Source organism: Penicillium brevicompactum, assembly GCF_028827555.1.
Source record: "Penicillium brevicompactum strain IBT 35665 chromosome Unknown utg000006l_segment0_segment0, whole genome shotgun sequence".
In the NCBI taxonomy this organism is placed as follows: Eukaryota; Fungi; Ascomycota; class Eurotiomycetes; order Eurotiales; family Aspergillaceae; genus Penicillium; species Penicillium brevicompactum.
The window spans coordinates 1,797,296-1,815,205 of record NW_026623209.1 but is presented as its reverse complement, the minus strand read 5'-3'; the positions used below and the strand labels follow the sequence as shown (position 1 = coordinate 1,815,205).

Genomic DNA, 17,910 nt, shown 5'->3' with positions numbered 1-17,910 from the left:
CACGTTCATCTAATCGCTCTCTTCTTCGCTCTCCTCGTCGCTCTCGGCGGTCTCGAGCCACTCGATGAAAGGCTTGGCGGCCTTGTGGATCTTCTTGCTGGTTGAGATATCAACGTATTTCTTGCTAGTCTTAGCACCCCAGGCCTTGAGGGTTTCCTCGGACACGAGGTCGTTCTGGTAGTAGGCAAGCAAGATAGCAGGAACCTGAGCAACCAGAGCGGGGTGGTCCTGACCAACGAAGCGCTCGGTACCGCCGAGGAAGGCCTTCTCGTGACGCTCAGAGCTGATCATCTTCTTGAGCAAGCCAGCACGGTCCTCAACCTGCTTGGCAATCTTCTCGTCGAAGATGCTCTGGGCCAGCACAGCGCAAGTCTTGTGCTTGGTCTCAATGCCAAACTCCTTAGCCTTCATGTAGATGTCAACGTCGCTGACATTGGTGACACCACCCTTCTCAGCGGCAGTTTCGACGATCCAGCTGCCCAGTTGCTCGTAGGAGGAAGAGCCGTCAGCACCCTCGTCGTCACCGTTTTCAATGACGAGAGCGCGCTTGAGGTCATCGGGGAGATCCTTGGCACGAGCCTTCACGGCGGCCTCGGAAACATCAACGGCCCAATCATCATCCTCGATTTCAGCCTCGGCCTCGATGGCCTGAGCCTGGCGAGTGACTTCATCATCACTGTTGGCCTCGATGAGCTCGTCACCATCCTCGCCGTTCTCGGAGTTGTTGCTGTCGCCAGGGCTCGCATCCTCGCCATTGGCAGCCCGCTCCTTCTCGCGCTCGCGACGGGATTTCTTCTTGTCCTTCTTGCCACCCTTGGGGTTGTTGCGAACAATGAAAGTGCTCAGCTTGAGGCGAGGGTCGACGTCAGAGCGCTGGCCACAAGCCTTGCAGTCCAAGGTGATGACATCCTTGCTGATGTTGACATCAGTCTCGGGGTTCTTGCACTTCTTGCAAAGCACGAACTTGGCGATGAATCCATCGAGGTAATCCTGGAGCTTGGGGGCGTCGTGGGAGCCGTTGATGATCCAGCGATCATCAGAAGGCTTAGCGTTAGCCTGGGCACCAAGTTCGAAACCGAAGTACTTGATGAGGTAGGCAGGAGGGCGGCTCAGGGAACCGGCGACCGAGTTGAGGTTGACGACAACGGTCTTGATACCGTTGCCCTTGCCCTCGACCTTAGCCTGGAGCTTCTCCATCTTGTAGCGGTAGAAGGGATCGGTGACATCCCGGCGAATGTTGACGGTGGCCATGATGACGGTTTAATTGGGGTGAGTTGGGTTCACGAGAATGGAACGTTGTGCGTGAGGGATAGCGAATGGGAATCTGAATGAGAATTTTTACTGTAACAAGACATGCGTGTCGAGTTTCTTTTTTTTTGGTAGTGGGGGTTGATCTGTGTGATTGTTTTCCGGGGAATTGTCACAACAAAGTCAGAGTCGATCCAGTTCAGCCACAGGATCTAAGGTGTATGCTGCAAGGTTTCGGCGCGCGAAACGTTTGCAGCTTGGGCGGCAGGTGATGTTCGAAATTTTGGACGGAGGACGAATACATAGACAAGTTCGCAGGAAACTTCTCGCAGTGGTTTCTGAGACCGAGTGTGGTTCTTTGGGGAAACCGAGTCAGAGGTCGGAGACCCTTTGGTGGACGATGTAAAGTGATGATGGCGAAGCCGAACTAACCGAGTGGGAAAAGCGTAGAGGGAACCACGCGAAGAGATAAAAGGCTTCGTGAAGTCGATGCCTGTGAGAGTGTTTTGAAGGAAGAAGCGAGAAAAACGGAATCGGCATTTTTTGACAAATCATGGTTATGTCAGCGCGCACGTGCCGGAGATAATTCGGACTATATCCGTTGTCTCAGCGTTGAATCGGACTGCAATTCGAATGCGAGTTCAAGTCTTATTAACGTGTCAGACACACAAGTATGAGAGATAGATTCACTGCAATTCTGCAATATAGTTCAACATACAGCCATCAAAGTAGGCCCAGTTGGTGTTCGCAGTCGTCAACATTTCCGAATCCAAAGGTTGGACCCCACCGCGGGCAAACGGCAACCGCAATCTTCCTTCCAGTCACATAACGTTGTACGAATAGAGAGGTCTATCTCGGTTCATTTGCGTTGATTTTCATCGGCCTCACTACTCTCCATATACTTTGCAGCTGTTCATAAAGAATGTCGCTAAACCTGTCTCTATACCTGGTCACGGACTCGACCCCGGCCATCCTCAAGGGCAGAGATCTGTGCACGGTAGTAGAACAGGCCCTCCAAGGAGGTAAGTTATAGGCCTGAAAAAGTATGTATACACTGAACTGACCTCGCACCAGGCGTAACGGTGGTGCAATACCGGGACAAATCCAATGACACCGGTGTCCTTGTGGAAACTGCACGGAAATTGCACCAGGTGACCAAGAAGTACAAGGTCCCTTTGCTCATCAATGACCGAGTTGATGTAGCTCTCGCTATTGGGGCCGAGGGTGTGCACTTGGGTCAAGATGATATGAGTTCGTCACAAAGCCCCTATGCAAATCAAATCATCTGTACTGATCTTGTTAGAATACGAGCAGGCAAAGCTGCTGCTACCAAAGGATGCCATCATCGGAATCAGCACTTCCACCGTTGAAGAAGCCAAAAAGGCCGTCGCCGATGGTGCCGACTACATCGGAATTGGTACCATGTTTGCGACCCCCACGTAGGTCTACCGTTTCATTGGCAGCTGCACATAGGCTCATTTCTCCAGCAAAACAAACACCAAATCAGTCATCGGTACTGCCGGTACTCAAATTATCCTGGACGCTATCAAAGACTCTTCCATTGGCACTGTCTCTATCGGTGGTATTAATCACTCCAACGTGCAGCGAGTGATCTACCAGTCCAAGTCCCCTGCGAAATCACTAGATGGCGTGGCCATTGTCAGCGCCATTGTGGCAGCCGATGACCCCAAAGCATCTGCTGAGCACTTCACCGAGCTGATCAACAACACTCCTCGCTTTGCGCTGACTTCACAGTCTCCTCGTGCCAATGAGGCAGAGGCTTTATTGAACGATGTACCCCAAACCATTCGCAAGATGGTAGAGGTGCATCCTTTAGTACACAACATGATCAACTTTGTCGTCTCGAACTTTGTGGCCAACGTTGCCCTTTCCATGTGAGTAATTTCCAACCTCCATTGTTCCACACCGTGCTGATCAATATATAGCGGCGCATCTCCTATCATGTCGCCATACGGAGACGAAGCCACAGACCTGTGCAAATTTGATGGCGCCCTCCTAATCAACATGGGAACATTGACCAGTGACAGTGCTTCCAACTATCTAAAAGCCATCAAGGCCTACAACGAGCGTGGGAATCCAGTAGTTTACGACCCCGTGGGTGCGGCTGCGACAGAGATTCGTCGTAATGCGGTCTCCCAGCTTATGGCCGGAGGATACTTCGATCTCATCAAGGGCAACGAAGGCGAGATCCGACAGGCTTGGGGCAGTGGTGCCGTTCAACAGCGCGGTGTCGATAGCGGGCCGAGCACCTTGGATGGTAAACAGAAGGCCACGTTGGCACGAGACCTAGCGCGCAGAGAGCGTGAGTATAGTCGATCCTACTTTGTCGATCCCATCTAACATCTCGCAGGCAATGTTGTTCTCATGACTGGAGCGACAGACTACCTGAGTGACGGTGAACGGGTGATTGCCGTTGAGAACGGGCACCCATACCTGGGCCAAGTGACTGGAGTAAGTTTTGCAGTTTCCCACTTCATGATCTGTCTAACCGTATTCCTAGACCGGTTGCGCCATTGGAACAATCTCCGGCTGCTTCCTGACTGCCCACCGCTCGGACAGACTTCTCGCTGTGCTTTCTGGGATCCTGATGTACGAGATCGCAGCGGAGAATGCTGCTTCTAAGGAGTATGTCCGCGGTCCTGGTAGCTTTGTGCCGGCGTTCCTGGACGAGCTCTATGCCATTCGCACTGCCGCGTCACAAGGTGATGACAGTTGGTTTGCCGATAGAGCTAAGGTGCATGAGGTGAAGTTGTAAAGATAGACACTCAAATAGACCGATATAAAATATTGTGAATGTTCGAACTGCTTCAGCATTGCACGGGTAAATTTACTATTCCCCGACTCCCCCGCACCTGCTTCTCCGATTCCCCGCGTCGGCCGCCACCGCTTATGACTTTGATCTTCCGAGGTTACTTTTAATACAAATATTCTACTTCTCTTTGGTTTTTTCAGGGTTTGGAATCATTTACTCAAACTATCACCATGTCTACCATCATGCGCGCATCCCGCATCCGTAAGTCAGCCCCTCTCACTCCAATTGCAAGCACTAACATCAAGCCAGGCAATCCCGCACTATTGTACGAGCCTCCAGCCAGCACCAATACCCAACTAACGAGCCCAGCATCTGCGATGTCCAAGAGAAATTCCGCGGAATCTATGAATTTTCCAAGCTGTGCGCCTCCCATCCTCTTCATCCCCCACCTTGAAACAACAGACTAGACTAACCAACCCGACCCCAGGATTTCAACAACGGACAAAATGCTGCGCGCAGCAAACACCCTCAACATGCCCGTCTACATAACGACACAAAGCCGCGCCAAACTCGGCCCCACCGTTTCCGAGCTCTCTTCTCAGCTGACAGGACCAAACATCCGCGCCGACGTCGACAAGACTCTATTCTCGATGGTGACCCCGGAAATCGAGAAATTGCTCCCTACCACGCCTTTGGATGTGATTATTGTTGGAATTGAGACTCATATCTGCGTTACGCAGACGACGCTCGATCTTCTGGAGCGCGGACATAGGGTTTATATCCTGGTTGATGGTGTTAGTAGTATGAATCAGGAGGAGCGGGGAATTGCGCTCGCTCGGCTGAGGGATGCTGGGGCTATTATCACGAGCAGTGAGAGTATTTTGTTTGAGATCATTGGTGATGCGGGACATGAAGCTTTCAGGGCTGTTAGTGGGCTTGTGAAGGATACGAAGGAGAGTACGAAGGGGGCTTTGGGGGCTTTTTCGAAGATATAGATTGTTTGCGCTTGTGTGGATAGTCAATACAGTTACCAGTTACTCCTACTTGGAAGAAGTGAGTGGGAATTGGATTTTTTGTTATTATCATTTGGCATCTCTACTACCGGTTCCGAATAGGGTGTCGGCTGTGAATTAAGGTGGTCCTATCCGTTTCCCTTCAGGTCTCCATTGCATGTTGTAATTTCCTATCGTTCCAGAATCAGGATAATCTAACACAGACAGCTGAAGCTAGTTTATTTCATCTAGAATCAGGTGTCACGAGTGACCTGGTCGAGGGCCGGGTTGAGCCATGGAAACGCAGATCCGCCAACAGCATTGACGCCCTTTTCGGGAGACGTCTGCGGGTGCGGGCTGGAGGGGAGAGATTTGGCACTCTTAGCAAAAGAAGTGCCGGAGGTGAATCGGCCGGTGGATTTCGCAGGCCGGAAAACCTTCATTTCGCGCTTTTCGTTCTTCGGGTCGATCTTTGGGGCTGGGTTAGAGGTTCGCTCGCGCCAATTCTCCCAAACAGGCATGTCATTTCTGGTGATCTCGGAGGTTGGAGCACTGGAGACGGGGCGATTTTCAGCCGCTGTTTGGGCAAGGTTATGAATGGCCGGTTGGGTCGGTTGGGTCGACTTCAAATTGTCGCAGGTGCCATCCGAGATAGCTTTGAGAGGCGAGGTGGTCGACTGCTGCTGCGCATTACTGTGATTGCCAATGACACCGGCGGAACCATTGCCGTTGGCACTGGATGGCTGCGAGCTGCCAGACTTCAAACTGGAGGGAGAAGTGGAAAGGCTTTTGAAGACTTGATCATCTTCTGGGCGTACGAGAGGAACCGAAACACGCTGGTGATCACTGTCAACCATGAGGAGCTTGTCCTGAGAGAAGAGGATGTCGGCATTCTGGGCGCGAAGCACGTCGCTCCCAATGATGACCTGAATGGAGTGTTCGGCAGGTTCATTTTCGCGAACCACGAAGCGAACAAACACGCAAGGGACTTGGTGGGCCTCGGGTTGCGAAGAAGACGGATGGATGGTCGCTTCGGGGAGGTACACCGGGAGCTTGATGTACTGCGTGACATCGTCCTCGCGCACGATCATATCCTCCATACCCAAGCTGCGAATCAAAGAAAGGCTCACAGTTGAAACGTAAGATCCGGTGCAAATGGCAGCGTAGAGAAGTGAACCATTGGTGAAAGTCTCATTCAACCAGCAACGGATAATCGAGGGCACGGGGCCTAGTAAGAAAAGTCCAGGAGGCGGGATCAAAGGAGACTCCACGGGTGTTTGGCCCGAGAGCCTGGTATTCAAGCGTAGACTGTTGGATCGTCCAGACTGGTAGGAGTGGCCGGATGAGCTGAATCGCCCATCAGATTGCTGTGAAAATGTACGCTCGAGGAGAGGGTGCGAGTTGGAAGCACTGCCGGATCGAGAAGGCAAGTCAGTGCTGGTGCGAGCTGCCTGGCCATACCCATGCAGGGCACTTTCATCGAAACGGACACTGTTGGCGCGAGAGGCACCCCGCCGAGGCTCTTCCTCGCTATCAAAACCAGCTGCGGAATTCGCCATTGCAGAATGATGACCCTGGTCAAAGCCCTTGAAAGCATCTGGCGGGGAGTGAAAGGCGGGGTCCATGGTGACGGGCTTGTTCAGTGGTGAACCGATTGCGGACAGTAGGTGTGGGCTACCTGGAGTGATCGCGCCGACGGAGGTGGGGAAGGGTGATGCAGAGGCCCATGGGCTTCTCAGTCGGGCATCCTCGTCACGGCGTCGCTCCAGTTGGGCGAGACGTTCTCCTTGATGCAACTGGGCGCGGTGGAGCTCTTTCAACTCGTCAAGCACACGCCAGATATCGTCTCGAGAGGCAAATGGAAACTGCGCGTCCATCGCCAGTTGTGGTGTTGAAGTATGAGAAGGCGAAGTAGGGAGAAGGAGGAAGGAAAGGTAGATCGTCAATCAGTGACAGTGGCCACCTCTCACGCCTCCGCCCGAAGAGCAGGACTTTGGTGCCCTCACTCTCGCGCTCTTGTGGGCTTGGGGTGGTGCTCTTCTTCAATAGTGGCCGTCCACCGTCAATCTGTGAGACGGCCCACAGGCCGTCTACCCTGTCTGCGAAAGGCAAGTATCAAGGAGTGTGGTCAAAACATGCGGCGAATTTGTGGGAAATGGATGATGGCGACGCGGGATGAGGGAGCGGGTGAGATCTTGGAGGATGACAATAAGGATTCGAAGGTTGAAGGTTGCAAAGGGTCGCAGAAGTAAGTAAGAGGGTGGAAGTGAAAGGTCCGGAGAAGTACGGGGTAGTGCGGAGGGGGGAAATTTAGATGAAGTGTATCGAAGTGATCAAAGGTGCAAGTTGGGAAATTGGTGCGGAGAGAACGATGGGCAGGCTAGACCGCTTTGCTCCACACTACGTTCCCTTCTACACTTGGATTTTGGGGGATTCGATGGTTTTTCTTCACTTTGTTTATTTCGGTTCCGAAGCTCTTATTTCTAGTCTCTTATATCTCTTGTCTACTTGCACAGACGGCCAGCGGGCCCTTATTTGGGCGCATCAACCCATGAGGGGAACACCATCGGAAGTACTTCCGGAGTCTGATCCGGCCAATTGTCTCTAATTACCTTCATAATCTCATCGTAAACAATACGGCTGCCAGCCGGTGACAGATGCAGACCTGTGGGACGAGTAAGCAGAGCAACAGAAAAGCCCGGAGTCAGTAACGTATAACGTACCGTCCGTGAAAAGACCGGCAAATGTTTCATTATTCGGAGCATCGCGAGATCCAATCAAAGGCTGACCCTCCTGCCAGCCAGTGGTTTGCATAAAGGCTGACCACAAGTCTACCACTGGCACTTTCAGGGATGCGGCAACTTCCAATGCGGCAGCTGCATAGAGCTTGGTAAAGCTCGCCATTCGGCTTGGGTGCGGGGTGTCCTTTGCAGCATCAAAGGCCTCCAATTGATATTCATTGACAGGAGGTGGGCTGATAAGGATGATGCGCGGATTCTGTGCGACTGTTGCTGGGTGCTGGATGATTGTTTTCAGGTTCTCCTTGTATTGGTCTACAGGCACATGCTGGTCGTGGCCTGGAACGCATGCATCATTGGCGCCGAAGAAGACAGTCTGTCCGACTCTTGTTAATTTGTGAAATTAGACTTCTGTCATAGTCTGCTTACCATGAGCCGCACATTGGCGATCTGCGGTGGCGGAAAGAACTTGTCAAAGACCTTGATGGCGTGGGCGGTTGAATATCCACTGGCTAGGCTTAGCATGATTCAGGCTGGCCTGGTTTTGTAATCTTACGCTAGACCGCGGTTGACTACATCTAGTCTCCGACTGTAGGCTAAGATTTGATGAGTACACAGATTAATATGATGGCTCAGCAGACTCACATTCTTGAAGGGCAGCATGAAAGGCGAATCCTAGCTCTTGATTGCAGCCCATCTGTGTGATGGAATCTCCAAACAGTATGAATTGGTCATAGGGCTGGAACCCATCTTTCGTTTGACTCATTGTATATTGAAGGGATTATTCTGTAGGAAGCTGAAGATGTAACTTGGGGGGAACAAGCCTTATAAAAGATAAGCTAAGGAAGTGGGGTTTGCTCCGTGGACAAAAGGGAAAAACGTTAGACCAGCATTTGAAGTACATCAGTCTACATACTCCGTGATGGATTTCCGGAAAAATTCGGCGATGAATATTGGCCCAGTTAATCCTGTCAATCTCTCTCACTGGTCGTGGTGGAATCGGGGAAGATTTTTCCGGTCATTCTGGTCCCTGAGGATCCTTCGTGCATGTTTCGCACAGTTGTAGGTTACTTCTTGTGCGAAAGAATGCCCAGGTGTCTGATTGTAGTTACGTGATAGTAATCTTGTCTTTTTATTCTATAATAACCAAATGTCATCTACGAATTTTGGAAGCAAGACCTCAGGCTATTTACCCGGTCTACACTAAGCTCCTGGAGGGATAGCTTTCATAGTTGGTCGGCAACATGCATACTAACTCCAAACCAAAGAGTTTTGCAGATGGAGTCAATATACGATCGGCCTTTGTTTGTGTAGCAGGCATATCTACTCCAACAGGTTCCTGGTATTGGTTATGGCTTCGGCTCATCGCCATGTTCAACACTGTGTCGGCGACCAACACTGATCAAACACAGTTTTACTTTGCTGGTTACATCCTCGCGGGTTCTCATTGGAAGCTATATACTAGCTTCTTCCACGAAATGAGAAAGGGAACCGCTCAAACAAAGCAAGGTAGCGGTAGATAATTTGTGGACACAGCTAAATCAACAGGTAGCCTTGGAGGTAGCGTAGTCATATCGGAACATGCCGAGTTTCTGGGCCGATCTATGCACGCCCTAATGCTGGACAAGTAAAGCTCATCTTTCTCCCAGACAGTCTGTAGCTCGTCTTGCGCTGTTGTTCACTGACCTTGATTGATGAAGCCCAATGCGATCCACCGTTTACTCATTGGTATCTCCAGAGCCATGACCCCACACGGTGGCGATGAATTCACGAAGAATGCCAAGAGATCAGCCGCAGCAGAAGCTCGGATTGGATGGAGTCTATGTATACACAGTACAAGTGTACATACAAGATGTGTCCCTTCGTTTGGTGCGTACGCCATATCAAAGTGTCGGGGATATTCAAAGGTCTTCACCTCCTTTGACAGCCCATGTAGTGAAACATCATGTGTTCTTTGAGCTAGGTACCCAGATCAGTTCGTTCGCCACATAATCCCCGTGTAGGTCTCTAGACCGAGTGTAATCCAGTCAGACGAGCTCCCCGCATGTGCTAAATTAGGTATTGCGGATGTCATATCTTCCATCCGAGCGCAGGGTGAACAAAGTTGCCAAGGCTAGAGACATTTGCGTCTCATCGAATGATATCGATCACAGAATCTGTGTGTTTAGAGATCCATACTCGGGGGCCTTGCTGCTTCATCAGCGGAACTGTTGATTCGGCCGGAGATCGGCAAAACGCGGGGGGGTGAGACGGAATGTGACCTCCACTCGCGTGCAGTGACCAAATCATGGAGTAGGCATCAAGAGCACTGATTATGGAATAAATTAAGGATGCGCAAAGTGACTCAAAAGCCGTTGCTGATCGGTGGTGAATCAGTGACACCTGACGCGTTATCTGTTGATCATCTGGGTCACATCATCCGAGACCCTCTTTTCTTCTTTCACACCTCCCCTTCTCTTATTTTCTTTGTTTGCTCTCCGGTAATTGACCTACTGGAAGCAAAGAAGAATCAAGATATGCAATATAGTGAGTACGGTACCTTGCTTTATCTCGCGTGAGCTGCTCCACCTTGCATGTGGATCTCGGCATACGGAGTACATATCTCCAATCTCCAAATACTGACCGCTGCAAGCCCCGCCGCACCACGTTGAGGTATAACGCTCCTCGACAGCATGCCTAGGTCTCTACCAAAGTCCGCCTCGCGCGAAGAGGACGAGGCAACAGCTCCCCCTATCGCCCGGACGGCTCCCGCTTCTCCGTCTGCCTACCGACGCTCCCAAAGCTATCTCTCCGAAACACACACAGAATACCAATCTCTCGACCCTCCTCTAGAGGCCACTGAAACAACAAGCCTGCTAGCACCGACTGTTGGCTCCCACAGGCGAACTCCGCAGCGATCATACACCAATACTTCTGGCTTGTCCGGTGTTGGTCAGGACAACTTCAGGCACCTTCTAGCTGCCGGCAGCTTGCGGCGAACCAGAAACCATAGCCGAGCGAACTCGGTGGGTAAACGACTGAGTCGGCGAGGAAGCTTGGATGCAGGCAGCAGGCCCGCCAGTCTCCCTTCTTCGTCAAAAGACAACCTCACCGCCTCTTCGTTTCTGGATGAACGGACCTGGTACGATCAGTTTACTTCCACGGACTGGGTGCATGACAGTATTGCCGACGGAACCCGTCTTCGACTGCTCCGTCAGCGCAAAGATATCCGAGGTCGGCTGTTGGCTGCCTTCGATGGCGCACAAGGGTGGATTCTGGTCGCTCTGATAGGCTGCATAACTGCAGCTATCGCATACTTTGTTGATGTTACGGAAGGCTCAATTTTTGATGTCAAGGAGGGCTTTTGCACCACCCAGTTTTTCCGCAGTAGACGAAGCTGTTGTGGCGGGGAGGCGATCTGCACTTCATGGAAATCTTGGTCTAGGATCCTTCAGCCATCTGGCGAAGAGAACATTTGGGTCGACTTCTTTTTCTTTGTCTTTTGGGTAGTAGTCCTGGCGCTCATATCGTGCGCTTTGACTCTACTTACCAAGACTGTCGTCCCCTCGTCGATCTCTTTGGCCACCCTTGATGAGAATCTTGGCGCAGATTCTCGTGGTACTCGATCTGGAAATGGCCTCAGTGATGTGGCCTCGCCTCTTTCGGATCCAGATTCCAGCTCACCGCCCCATGGAAGTCTGCCTAACAATCCATCACGCCCCGCCATGATATACTACTCTGCCGCTGGCAGCGGAGTCGCAGAAGTCAAGGTCATCAACAGTGGTTTCGTCTTACACGGATATATGGGACTGAAGACCCTGGTCGTTAAAACGATTGGCTTAATATTCAGTGTATCATCTGGGTTGAGCTTGGGCAAAGAGGGTCCATACGTTCACATCGCTACTTGCGTGGGCAATATCTGCTGTCGCTTGTTTGCCAAGTATAACCATAATGACGGGAAGCGGCGAGAGGTGCTGAGCGCCAGTGCGGCCAGTGGTGTCGCTGTTGCTTTTGGTGCCCCGATTGGTGGTGTGCTCTTCAGTCTGGAAGAAGTCAGCTATTATTTCCCGCCCAAGACCCTTTTCCGAACATTCTTTTGCTGTATTGCAGCTACGCTTTCGCTGAAGTTTCTCAATCCATATGGAACTGGAAAAATTGTTCTTTTCGAAGTCCGCTATCTGTCGGATTGGGAGATCTTTGAGATCTTCATCTTCATCGCCCTTGGCATCATGGGAGGCGCGGCCGGTGCGCTGTTCATCAAAGCCTCGAGCTGGTGGGCGCGAACCTTCCGCCGCATACCCGCTATCAAGAAGTGGCCGATGCTTGAGGTCTTTTTGGTTGCACTTCTGACAGGTGTGGTCAGCTTCTGGAATCGATACACCAAGATTCCCGTTACAGAACTCTTGTTTGAACTGGCCACTCCTTGTGAAACGGATGTGGAGAGTACCGGGCTATGTCCGCGGGCAGATGGCATTCTCGAAATTATCAAGTACCTCATGGTGGCTTTTGTCATCAAGAGTATCCTCACCATCGTGACATTTGGTATCAAAGTTCCTGCCGGCATCTACGTACCCTCAATGGTTGTTGGTGGATTAATGGGACGAATTGTAGGTCATTTGATCCAATACTGGGCTCTCAAGCATCCCACGTTCTTTTTGTTCGACTCTTGTCCTGCTGGTACTGGAATCGAGTCATGCGTGACTCCGGGAGTCTACGCGCTTATTGCAGCTGGAGCGACCATGTGTGGTGTGACCCGACTCTCGGTCACTCTGGCTGTGATTCTCTTTGAATTAACGGGGAGTCTGAACCATGTGCTTCCATTCTCTCTGTCGGTACTATGTGCCAAGTGGACAGCGGATGCCATCGAGCCTCGCAGTATATATGTAAGCTTCCTCCTTGTATCCCAAGTTTATGTGGTACTAACCAGTATTAGGACCTCTTGACCGATATGAATTCGTATCCCTTCTTGGACAGCAAACTTCAGCCAACATCCGATGCCTTGCTGGGTGACATTGTTCGACCAGTTCGAAAGAACCGGATCATAGATATCTCCGATTCGCCATATGTGGCAGCTACAGATTTGCGTACAAAGTTGGAACATCTGCTAATGGCTGGTGAACTGGACAGCGGTCTTCCGATTCTGCGTAACGGTGTATTGACTGGTCTCATCCCAGCTCCTGATCTTGAATATGGTCTGGACGAAATCCGGGGTGACGAAGACAATACAATCTGCCTCATGTCCATGGATGCCTCTACAGCCGTCTTCGACAGTGATTACGAAGATGCTGAACCAGCCGACTTCACTCGATTCATTGACGCGGTAGGTTCAAATGATACATTGTTGTTTCAATCATTTCTAACGTCTATCCCAGGCTCCAATCGCCCTTGATGTTCACTCCTCTATCGATCTCGTCTACCAGTGCTTTGCTAAACTTGGTCTCCGATATCTGTGTGTTACCCAGGACGGAAAATATGCCGGCCTGGTCCACAAGAAGTCATTTGTCAAATTTATGAAAGAGAACAGTGACTAGCGGGCTCTCTTCCCCTGCTGCGGTGCTGATCGCATTTCTTGGCGTTATTTTCGGTGTCTGATTCCAATTTTTGCATAGCCTTGCATATTCTCTCACTTATTGTCCAGGTGCCCATGATCAATCCCTACGTGGGGTTTGTCCACCACCGATATTATGCATCTGTTGTTGTACATAGTCTTTTGAAGCCTGTTCTGCCTATGGGTGGACTTAGTACAGCCCCATCATTGAACATTATTCATATCTCAAACATCAGGATCCAGACTAAATCTTCTCAAACCCAACCATCTGAACCTCGACATCTCCTTCGATCTTCCACTCCCCATCGACCTCTTCTCCAACCCATTCAGAAACTTCCGCAGGGCTAGCAGCCCGCCATCCATTGCCTTCATCCAACTTATCCAGCGGGAAGAATGTATCACACTCAAAGGGCTGGCCATCCTTCCGCACAACATTCGTCATAACAACCCTCACACCCCTCCCTTGCAATTCATCCTGCTTCAACTTCAACGTCGCATTATAGATCTCCGCACCACCAATGACATAAACCTTTCCAAGTTCCTCGCGAGATCCCAGCTCTTGAATTGCAGCATCCAGACTCGGCTCAACGAATGCATCTGTCTCAGGATCTGCCACAGGCTCAGATTCAGGAGCTGCTGCTTTAGCCTCGGCAGCCTTGGCCGCCAACTTCTCTTTTCTCTTTTGAAGTTCCTTGCGAACTCCTTCTTGGACAGATCCAGTTGTGTCACGCGAGATCACAACACTGATCCGCTTCGCGAGCGGGCGTAGCGAGGCAGGAACTGAGTCGTATGTCTTGCGGCCCATGATCATTGCATTGGTCTTGCCGGCTGTTGGTGGGCGAGTTGTCACGCGCGCGAAGAATGACATGTCGGTCTTGATTCGTGGCCAGGGGAGTGTGCCTTTGAGTCCAATGCCGAGGCGGGTCACTTCTTCTGAGACGCGGATTGGGGTCGTTGCCACAATGAGGGTCAATGGAGGTAGGGGGTTGGGCGGTTGCATCTTGACTGAGATACGAGGATAAGTGCGGTGGAAGAGGTAGGGAAGCTGGAGGTGAAGGTCTAGTTGAGTGAGGTTGGTTGCACGAAGTCGCGTCGCGCAAATTGTTTATCGGAGATTGGCTTATCGCCCCGCACTCTTTGGCATCAATTGCACCCGAGGTCGGCTGGGATGTCATTACATGAACACACACTATTAGGCGTAGAATTTGGTAATGACTTATTGAATTGCTGACTTCTACCCTACAGGCAATTGAAGTCGATGACAAAAGCAATTACAAAAAGTTTCTAGCTGAGTGTAAAGACCAGCTTGATCATTAATTGGAGACACCACGCCGTTCAACGCCAGACACACCCAGTAACAGATATAGAACGCCAGGAGCTTGAATAGCCCGTATGCAAATGACCTCGAGTAGAGAGTTTGGGTTGAACCAGACTCATTTCTCCGACGATGGCAACAATAATCCACCATCAATGGCTTTCTTAACCGCCTGTGCATCCTCCTCCAGCTTCTCTCTCCGCTGGACATCGCGCTCATTCTCACCCAAGGTATCGATTTTACCAAAAAGCCAAGTCTCTTTCATAGTGCGGGTAAGTCCGAGGATGTCCTCGGATGCACGGATCTGGCATTGAATGTCAGTCTTGCACAAGTAAAAGAGGTCCATAAGATAGTAGCAAATTTTCATTAAGCCAACATAATCTCTTTGGGGGGAGGCTTGATAATGGGGCCAACTCACCAGCGCAGTCGACTCCACGTCTAGCTGGTAAGTTTCCACTGCCGTGGAAGTGTAGCTCGGGTTGTTGACCTGAGAATGCGTTAGCTGGTATAAATTGCACAAAAGTTCAATGAAGATGAGTTTTACTGTAGCTGTAGCCATGATGTTCTCAAACCGCTGCAACAGCTGGGAGACATCGGTGTTGATGCGATCTGCCGGATAGTCTTGTTAACTGCTGCATGCACGACCGGTGCAGCTGGACCAACTCAAGACTCGGCGTATAGCTCAGTCTGGGTAAACTTACTATGCAATGCCTTCGCTGATGGTTGAGAATCCATTTTGCCGGTGACGATCAGCGCCTGTCTGTCGTTTGATATCGGGATATTGAGTCTGGCCGATTAAGGTTGTCGGGGCGGTGAAGTTCGCAAATTGGAGTATCAATCTAAATATTGGAAGTTTTCGTCTAATCTACTCAGTGCGAATAATTTGCTGCTTGTATACTAGATTACGACTTTGACTTGGCATTTAAAAAAAAGAATTCATTCGCTAAACTGAAATATCTAATAAACCGTCTGGTACTGGAGAATTTAACGCACGTATTTGCCCTTGTATAGGTTAGCACATGAATAGAACAAACCGTAATCACCGAGTACATACCATGAACCGTTTGTGGAAATCAGAGCGTAGAAGATCCTGAGGACTTGTTAGTGGTTTGTCGGGTATCAAATGCGAGATGATATGGACATACGTTGACAAATTCTTTGCCGTCCCTGTTCTCGGTTCCACGAGCCTGGTTCTTGAAGACAACATCATCGTCCCAGCGGCGTTTCATATTGAAATCCTGAGAGTTAAGCAAAGGATTGCCAAGCGCGATGTCAGTTTCGCGTTGCTCTTCTTCCTCTGCTGCCCGTTCACGTTCCTGGGTTGCATTAGCCACGATCTCAAATCCGGTTGGGAAATAGATACCTCTTTCTCCTTTTGCGCTAATCGCTCCTTTTTGATTTTCTCAAGCTCTCGCATTAGCTCAGCGGCTTCATCTTCGTCGTCGCTATGGTGTGTTAGATGGATCGCCCATTGTCTCGGCTGACAATCGACTCACCTATCTTCGTCACTGCTATCATCCTCTTCTGAGCCATCTGAATCGGCATCAATGTCACGAGACTCCTCCAAAATGCGTCGACGCTTGGCCTCTGGGTCTTCTTCGGTCTCGCCCTCAGTTCCTTCCGGTGCCGCTTCGAGCTGGCGTTTGGGGGCGGATGAGTCGTCAATAGTAGGCTGTTCAGCGGGAGCACCGTTCTTTTTGGCGAAGTGGGCAGCCTCAGCTGCGAGAAGTTCTGCGCGGAGATCGCGAGGGCCGGCGTCTGCGTCTGCGTCGCCGCCTTGTCCGGGTTGGCTGTAATGGTCAGCGATGCGCGTAGCCGAGGTCAAGACCTATTCACGTACCGAACTTTCAGGTGAGTGTGCGCGGGAAGAAGTCGCTGGTGGTATGCCGGGCCGCGAAGGGCTTCTTTGCCTTGCGCCTGTTGCTATCAGTCAGTGCTCAGAGATCGAGTTGGGAACGCTTGACGTACGGGATCAAATGTGGGTCGATGAGCTGGAGAATTCCACAGACTGTCAGTTTTGTTCTTCTGGTCAATTCAATATAACATACCTGTCGTCATTTTGTAGAAATGGTTGAAAGTTGAAGTGATGTGGTACCAATGATTTCTATCTTTCGATCGGGGTGGGCGCCTCAGGCGCCAACATCTCTCTCACCGCTCTTTGATCCGAAGCCCTAATTGGCGCAAATCACGGATAAATAATCCTCCGGTATCCAAAATGCGGCGCGCCCGACCGGCAGAATGGCCCTGGACCAAAAAAGAAAGTCTCTCTGATCCCCGCGACGGGGCTAGACCTCCACCAACCATGTCGAAAGAAGCGCAGCTCTCAATCGCTGAGCGCGACTTCATTCTTGAAGCCCTCCGCCAGGATGTGCGTCTTGATGGCCGTGCAGCCGATGAATACCGCTCGCTTAATATCTCTTTCGGTGAAGAATATGGACATGTGAAGCTGCAGCTTGGAAAGACACAGTGAGCTCTGATTCTGCACTTCCTTTACCTCACAACTGCTAATATTCTCTAGGCTCATTGTGCGCATCTCTGCGGAGGTCACCAAACCCCAAGATGACCGACCGTTTGATGGCATATTCAATATCAATATGGAGTTAACCAACATGGGCTCACCTGCTTGGGAATCTGGACGGTATGAACTCACCTGTGGCCATTTTGTCCATAGCATACACTGACAATCGTTTGCCAGATCTAACGACCTTGAAGCCGCTGTTACGCATACCCTTGACCGTGTCATCCGCCGTTCCAACGCTCTGGATACCGAATCTCTCTGCATTCTCAAGGGTGTTAGCTGCTGGAGCATCCGTGCCGATGTTCATGTGGTGGACTACGATGGAAATCTTACAGACGCTGCCTGCATTGCGACCATGGCTGGACTCCAGCACTTCCGCCGGCCGGATGCTGTGGTCAGGAACGGCAAAGTCGTCGTCTACGGCTTGGAGCAGCGTGTGCCCGTCCCACTCAATATCACACACAAGCCTCTATCAGTCACTTTCCACACTTACAACGAAAGCAAGCACGTCATCGTCGATGCCACCCTCAAGGAAGAGCAGGCAGCCGAAGGTGATCTCGTCATTGGCATCAACAATGCTGGCGATCTCTGCTACGCCTCTAAGATTGTTGGTGCGCCGGTGGATGCTATGGTCATTGTGAACAAGACGAGTGTCGCGTGGGAGAAGGTCAAGGTCCTCAACGCTGCCATTGACAAGGTCCTGCAAGTTGATCTGGCTCGGCGTGCAAAGGTTGGCATGGCCGATGAATCCCGTGCAACGAACGACCGAGAAGTTCAACCCGAATAAGAAAAACATGTA

The 17,910-nt window shown here is 51.0% G+C and overlaps 10 protein-coding genes across 10 annotated transcripts; 4 read left to right on the top strand and 6 right to left on the bottom strand.

Annotated features, from left to right (window-relative positions):
• Nucleotides 1-9: 9 nt before the first annotated feature.
• N7506_008886 (translation initiation factor eIF5) lies at nt 10-1,251 on the bottom strand (the record flags this gene model as incomplete). The annotated part of the gene is made up of 1 exon (XM_056958179.1): nt 10-1,251. The coding sequence occupies one exon, from the start codon at nt 1,249-1,251 to the stop codon at nt 10-12; it is 1,242 nt and encodes a 413-aa protein (XP_056807569.1).
• Nucleotides 1,252-2,170: 919 nt separating this feature from the next.
• On the top strand, nt 2,171-4,024 carry N7506_008885 (bifunctional hydroxyethylthiazole kinase/thiamine-phosphate diphosphorylase; the record flags this gene model as incomplete). Its single annotated transcript, XM_056958178.1, has 7 exons — nt 2,171-2,270; nt 2,323-2,499; nt 2,552-2,687; nt 2,736-3,143; nt 3,195-3,571; nt 3,620-3,720; nt 3,770-4,024. The coding sequence occupies 7 exons, from the start codon at nt 2,171-2,173 to the stop codon at nt 4,022-4,024; spliced, it is 1,554 nt and encodes a 517-aa protein (XP_056807568.1).
• Nucleotides 4,025-4,251: 227 nt separating this feature from the next.
• On the top strand, nt 4,252-5,016 carry N7506_008884 (uncharacterized protein; the record flags this gene model as incomplete). Its single annotated transcript, XM_056958177.1, has 2 exons — nt 4,252-4,346; nt 4,509-5,016. The coding sequence occupies 2 exons, from the start codon at nt 4,252-4,254 to the stop codon at nt 5,014-5,016; spliced, it is 603 nt and encodes a 200-aa protein (XP_056807567.1).
• Nucleotides 5,017-5,267: 251 nt separating this feature from the next.
• Nucleotides 5,268-6,890, bottom strand: N7506_008883 (uncharacterized protein; the record flags this gene model as incomplete). Its single annotated transcript, XM_056958176.1, has 1 exon — nt 5,268-6,890. One exon carries the CDS (start codon nt 6,888-6,890, stop codon nt 5,268-5,270), a length of 1,623 nt encoding a protein of 540 aa, XP_056807566.1.
• Nucleotides 6,891-7,544: 654 nt separating this feature from the next.
• Nucleotides 7,545-8,517, bottom strand: N7506_008882 (SGNH/GDSL hydrolase family protein; the record flags this gene model as incomplete). Its single annotated transcript, XM_056958175.1, has 5 exons — nt 7,545-7,678; nt 7,737-8,127; nt 8,181-8,259; nt 8,308-8,347; nt 8,397-8,517. 5 exons carry the CDS (start codon nt 8,515-8,517, stop codon nt 7,545-7,547), a joined length of 765 nt encoding a protein of 254 aa, XP_056807565.1.
• A 1,906-nt stretch (nt 8,518-10,423) lies between these two features.
• N7506_008881 (putative voltage-gated chloride channel (ClcA)) lies at nt 10,424-13,261 on the top strand (the record flags this gene model as incomplete). Its single annotated transcript, XM_056958174.1, has 3 exons — nt 10,424-12,613; nt 12,664-13,050; nt 13,103-13,261. The coding sequence occupies 3 exons, from the start codon at nt 10,424-10,426 to the stop codon at nt 13,259-13,261; spliced, it is 2,736 nt and encodes a 911-aa protein (XP_056807564.1).
• Nucleotides 13,262-13,522: 261 nt separating this feature from the next.
• On the bottom strand, nt 13,523-14,278 carry N7506_008880 (dihydrofolate reductase; the record flags this gene model as incomplete). Its single annotated transcript, XM_056958173.1, has 1 exon — nt 13,523-14,278. One exon carries the CDS (start codon nt 14,276-14,278, stop codon nt 13,523-13,525), a length of 756 nt encoding a protein of 251 aa, XP_056807563.1.
• A 433-nt stretch (nt 14,279-14,711) lies between these two features.
• Nucleotides 14,712-15,328, bottom strand: N7506_008879 (RNA polymerase II mediator complex head subunit MED22; the record flags this gene model as incomplete). Its single annotated transcript, XM_056958172.1, has 3 exons — nt 14,712-14,897; nt 15,012-15,202; nt 15,295-15,328. The coding sequence occupies 3 exons, from the start codon at nt 15,326-15,328 to the stop codon at nt 14,712-14,714; spliced, it is 411 nt and encodes a 136-aa protein (XP_056807562.1).
• A 338-nt stretch (nt 15,329-15,666) lies between these two features.
• N7506_008878 (spliceosome-associated CWC15 family protein) lies at nt 15,667-16,651 on the bottom strand (the record flags this gene model as incomplete). Its single annotated transcript, XM_056958171.1, has 5 exons — nt 15,667-15,909; nt 15,957-16,038; nt 16,090-16,383; nt 16,434-16,503; nt 16,642-16,651. The coding sequence occupies 5 exons, from the start codon at nt 16,649-16,651 to the stop codon at nt 15,667-15,669; spliced, it is 699 nt and encodes a 232-aa protein (XP_056807561.1).
• A 157-nt stretch (nt 16,652-16,808) lies between these two features.
• On the top strand, nt 16,809-17,898 carry N7506_008877 (exosome non-catalytic core subunit RRP45; the record flags this gene model as incomplete). The annotated part of the gene is made up of 3 exons (XM_056958170.1): nt 16,809-17,059; nt 17,112-17,231; nt 17,289-17,898. The coding sequence occupies 3 exons, from the start codon at nt 16,809-16,811 to the stop codon at nt 17,896-17,898; spliced, it is 981 nt and encodes a 326-aa protein (XP_056807560.1).
• Between the last annotated feature and the right edge of the window lie 12 nt (nt 17,899-17,910).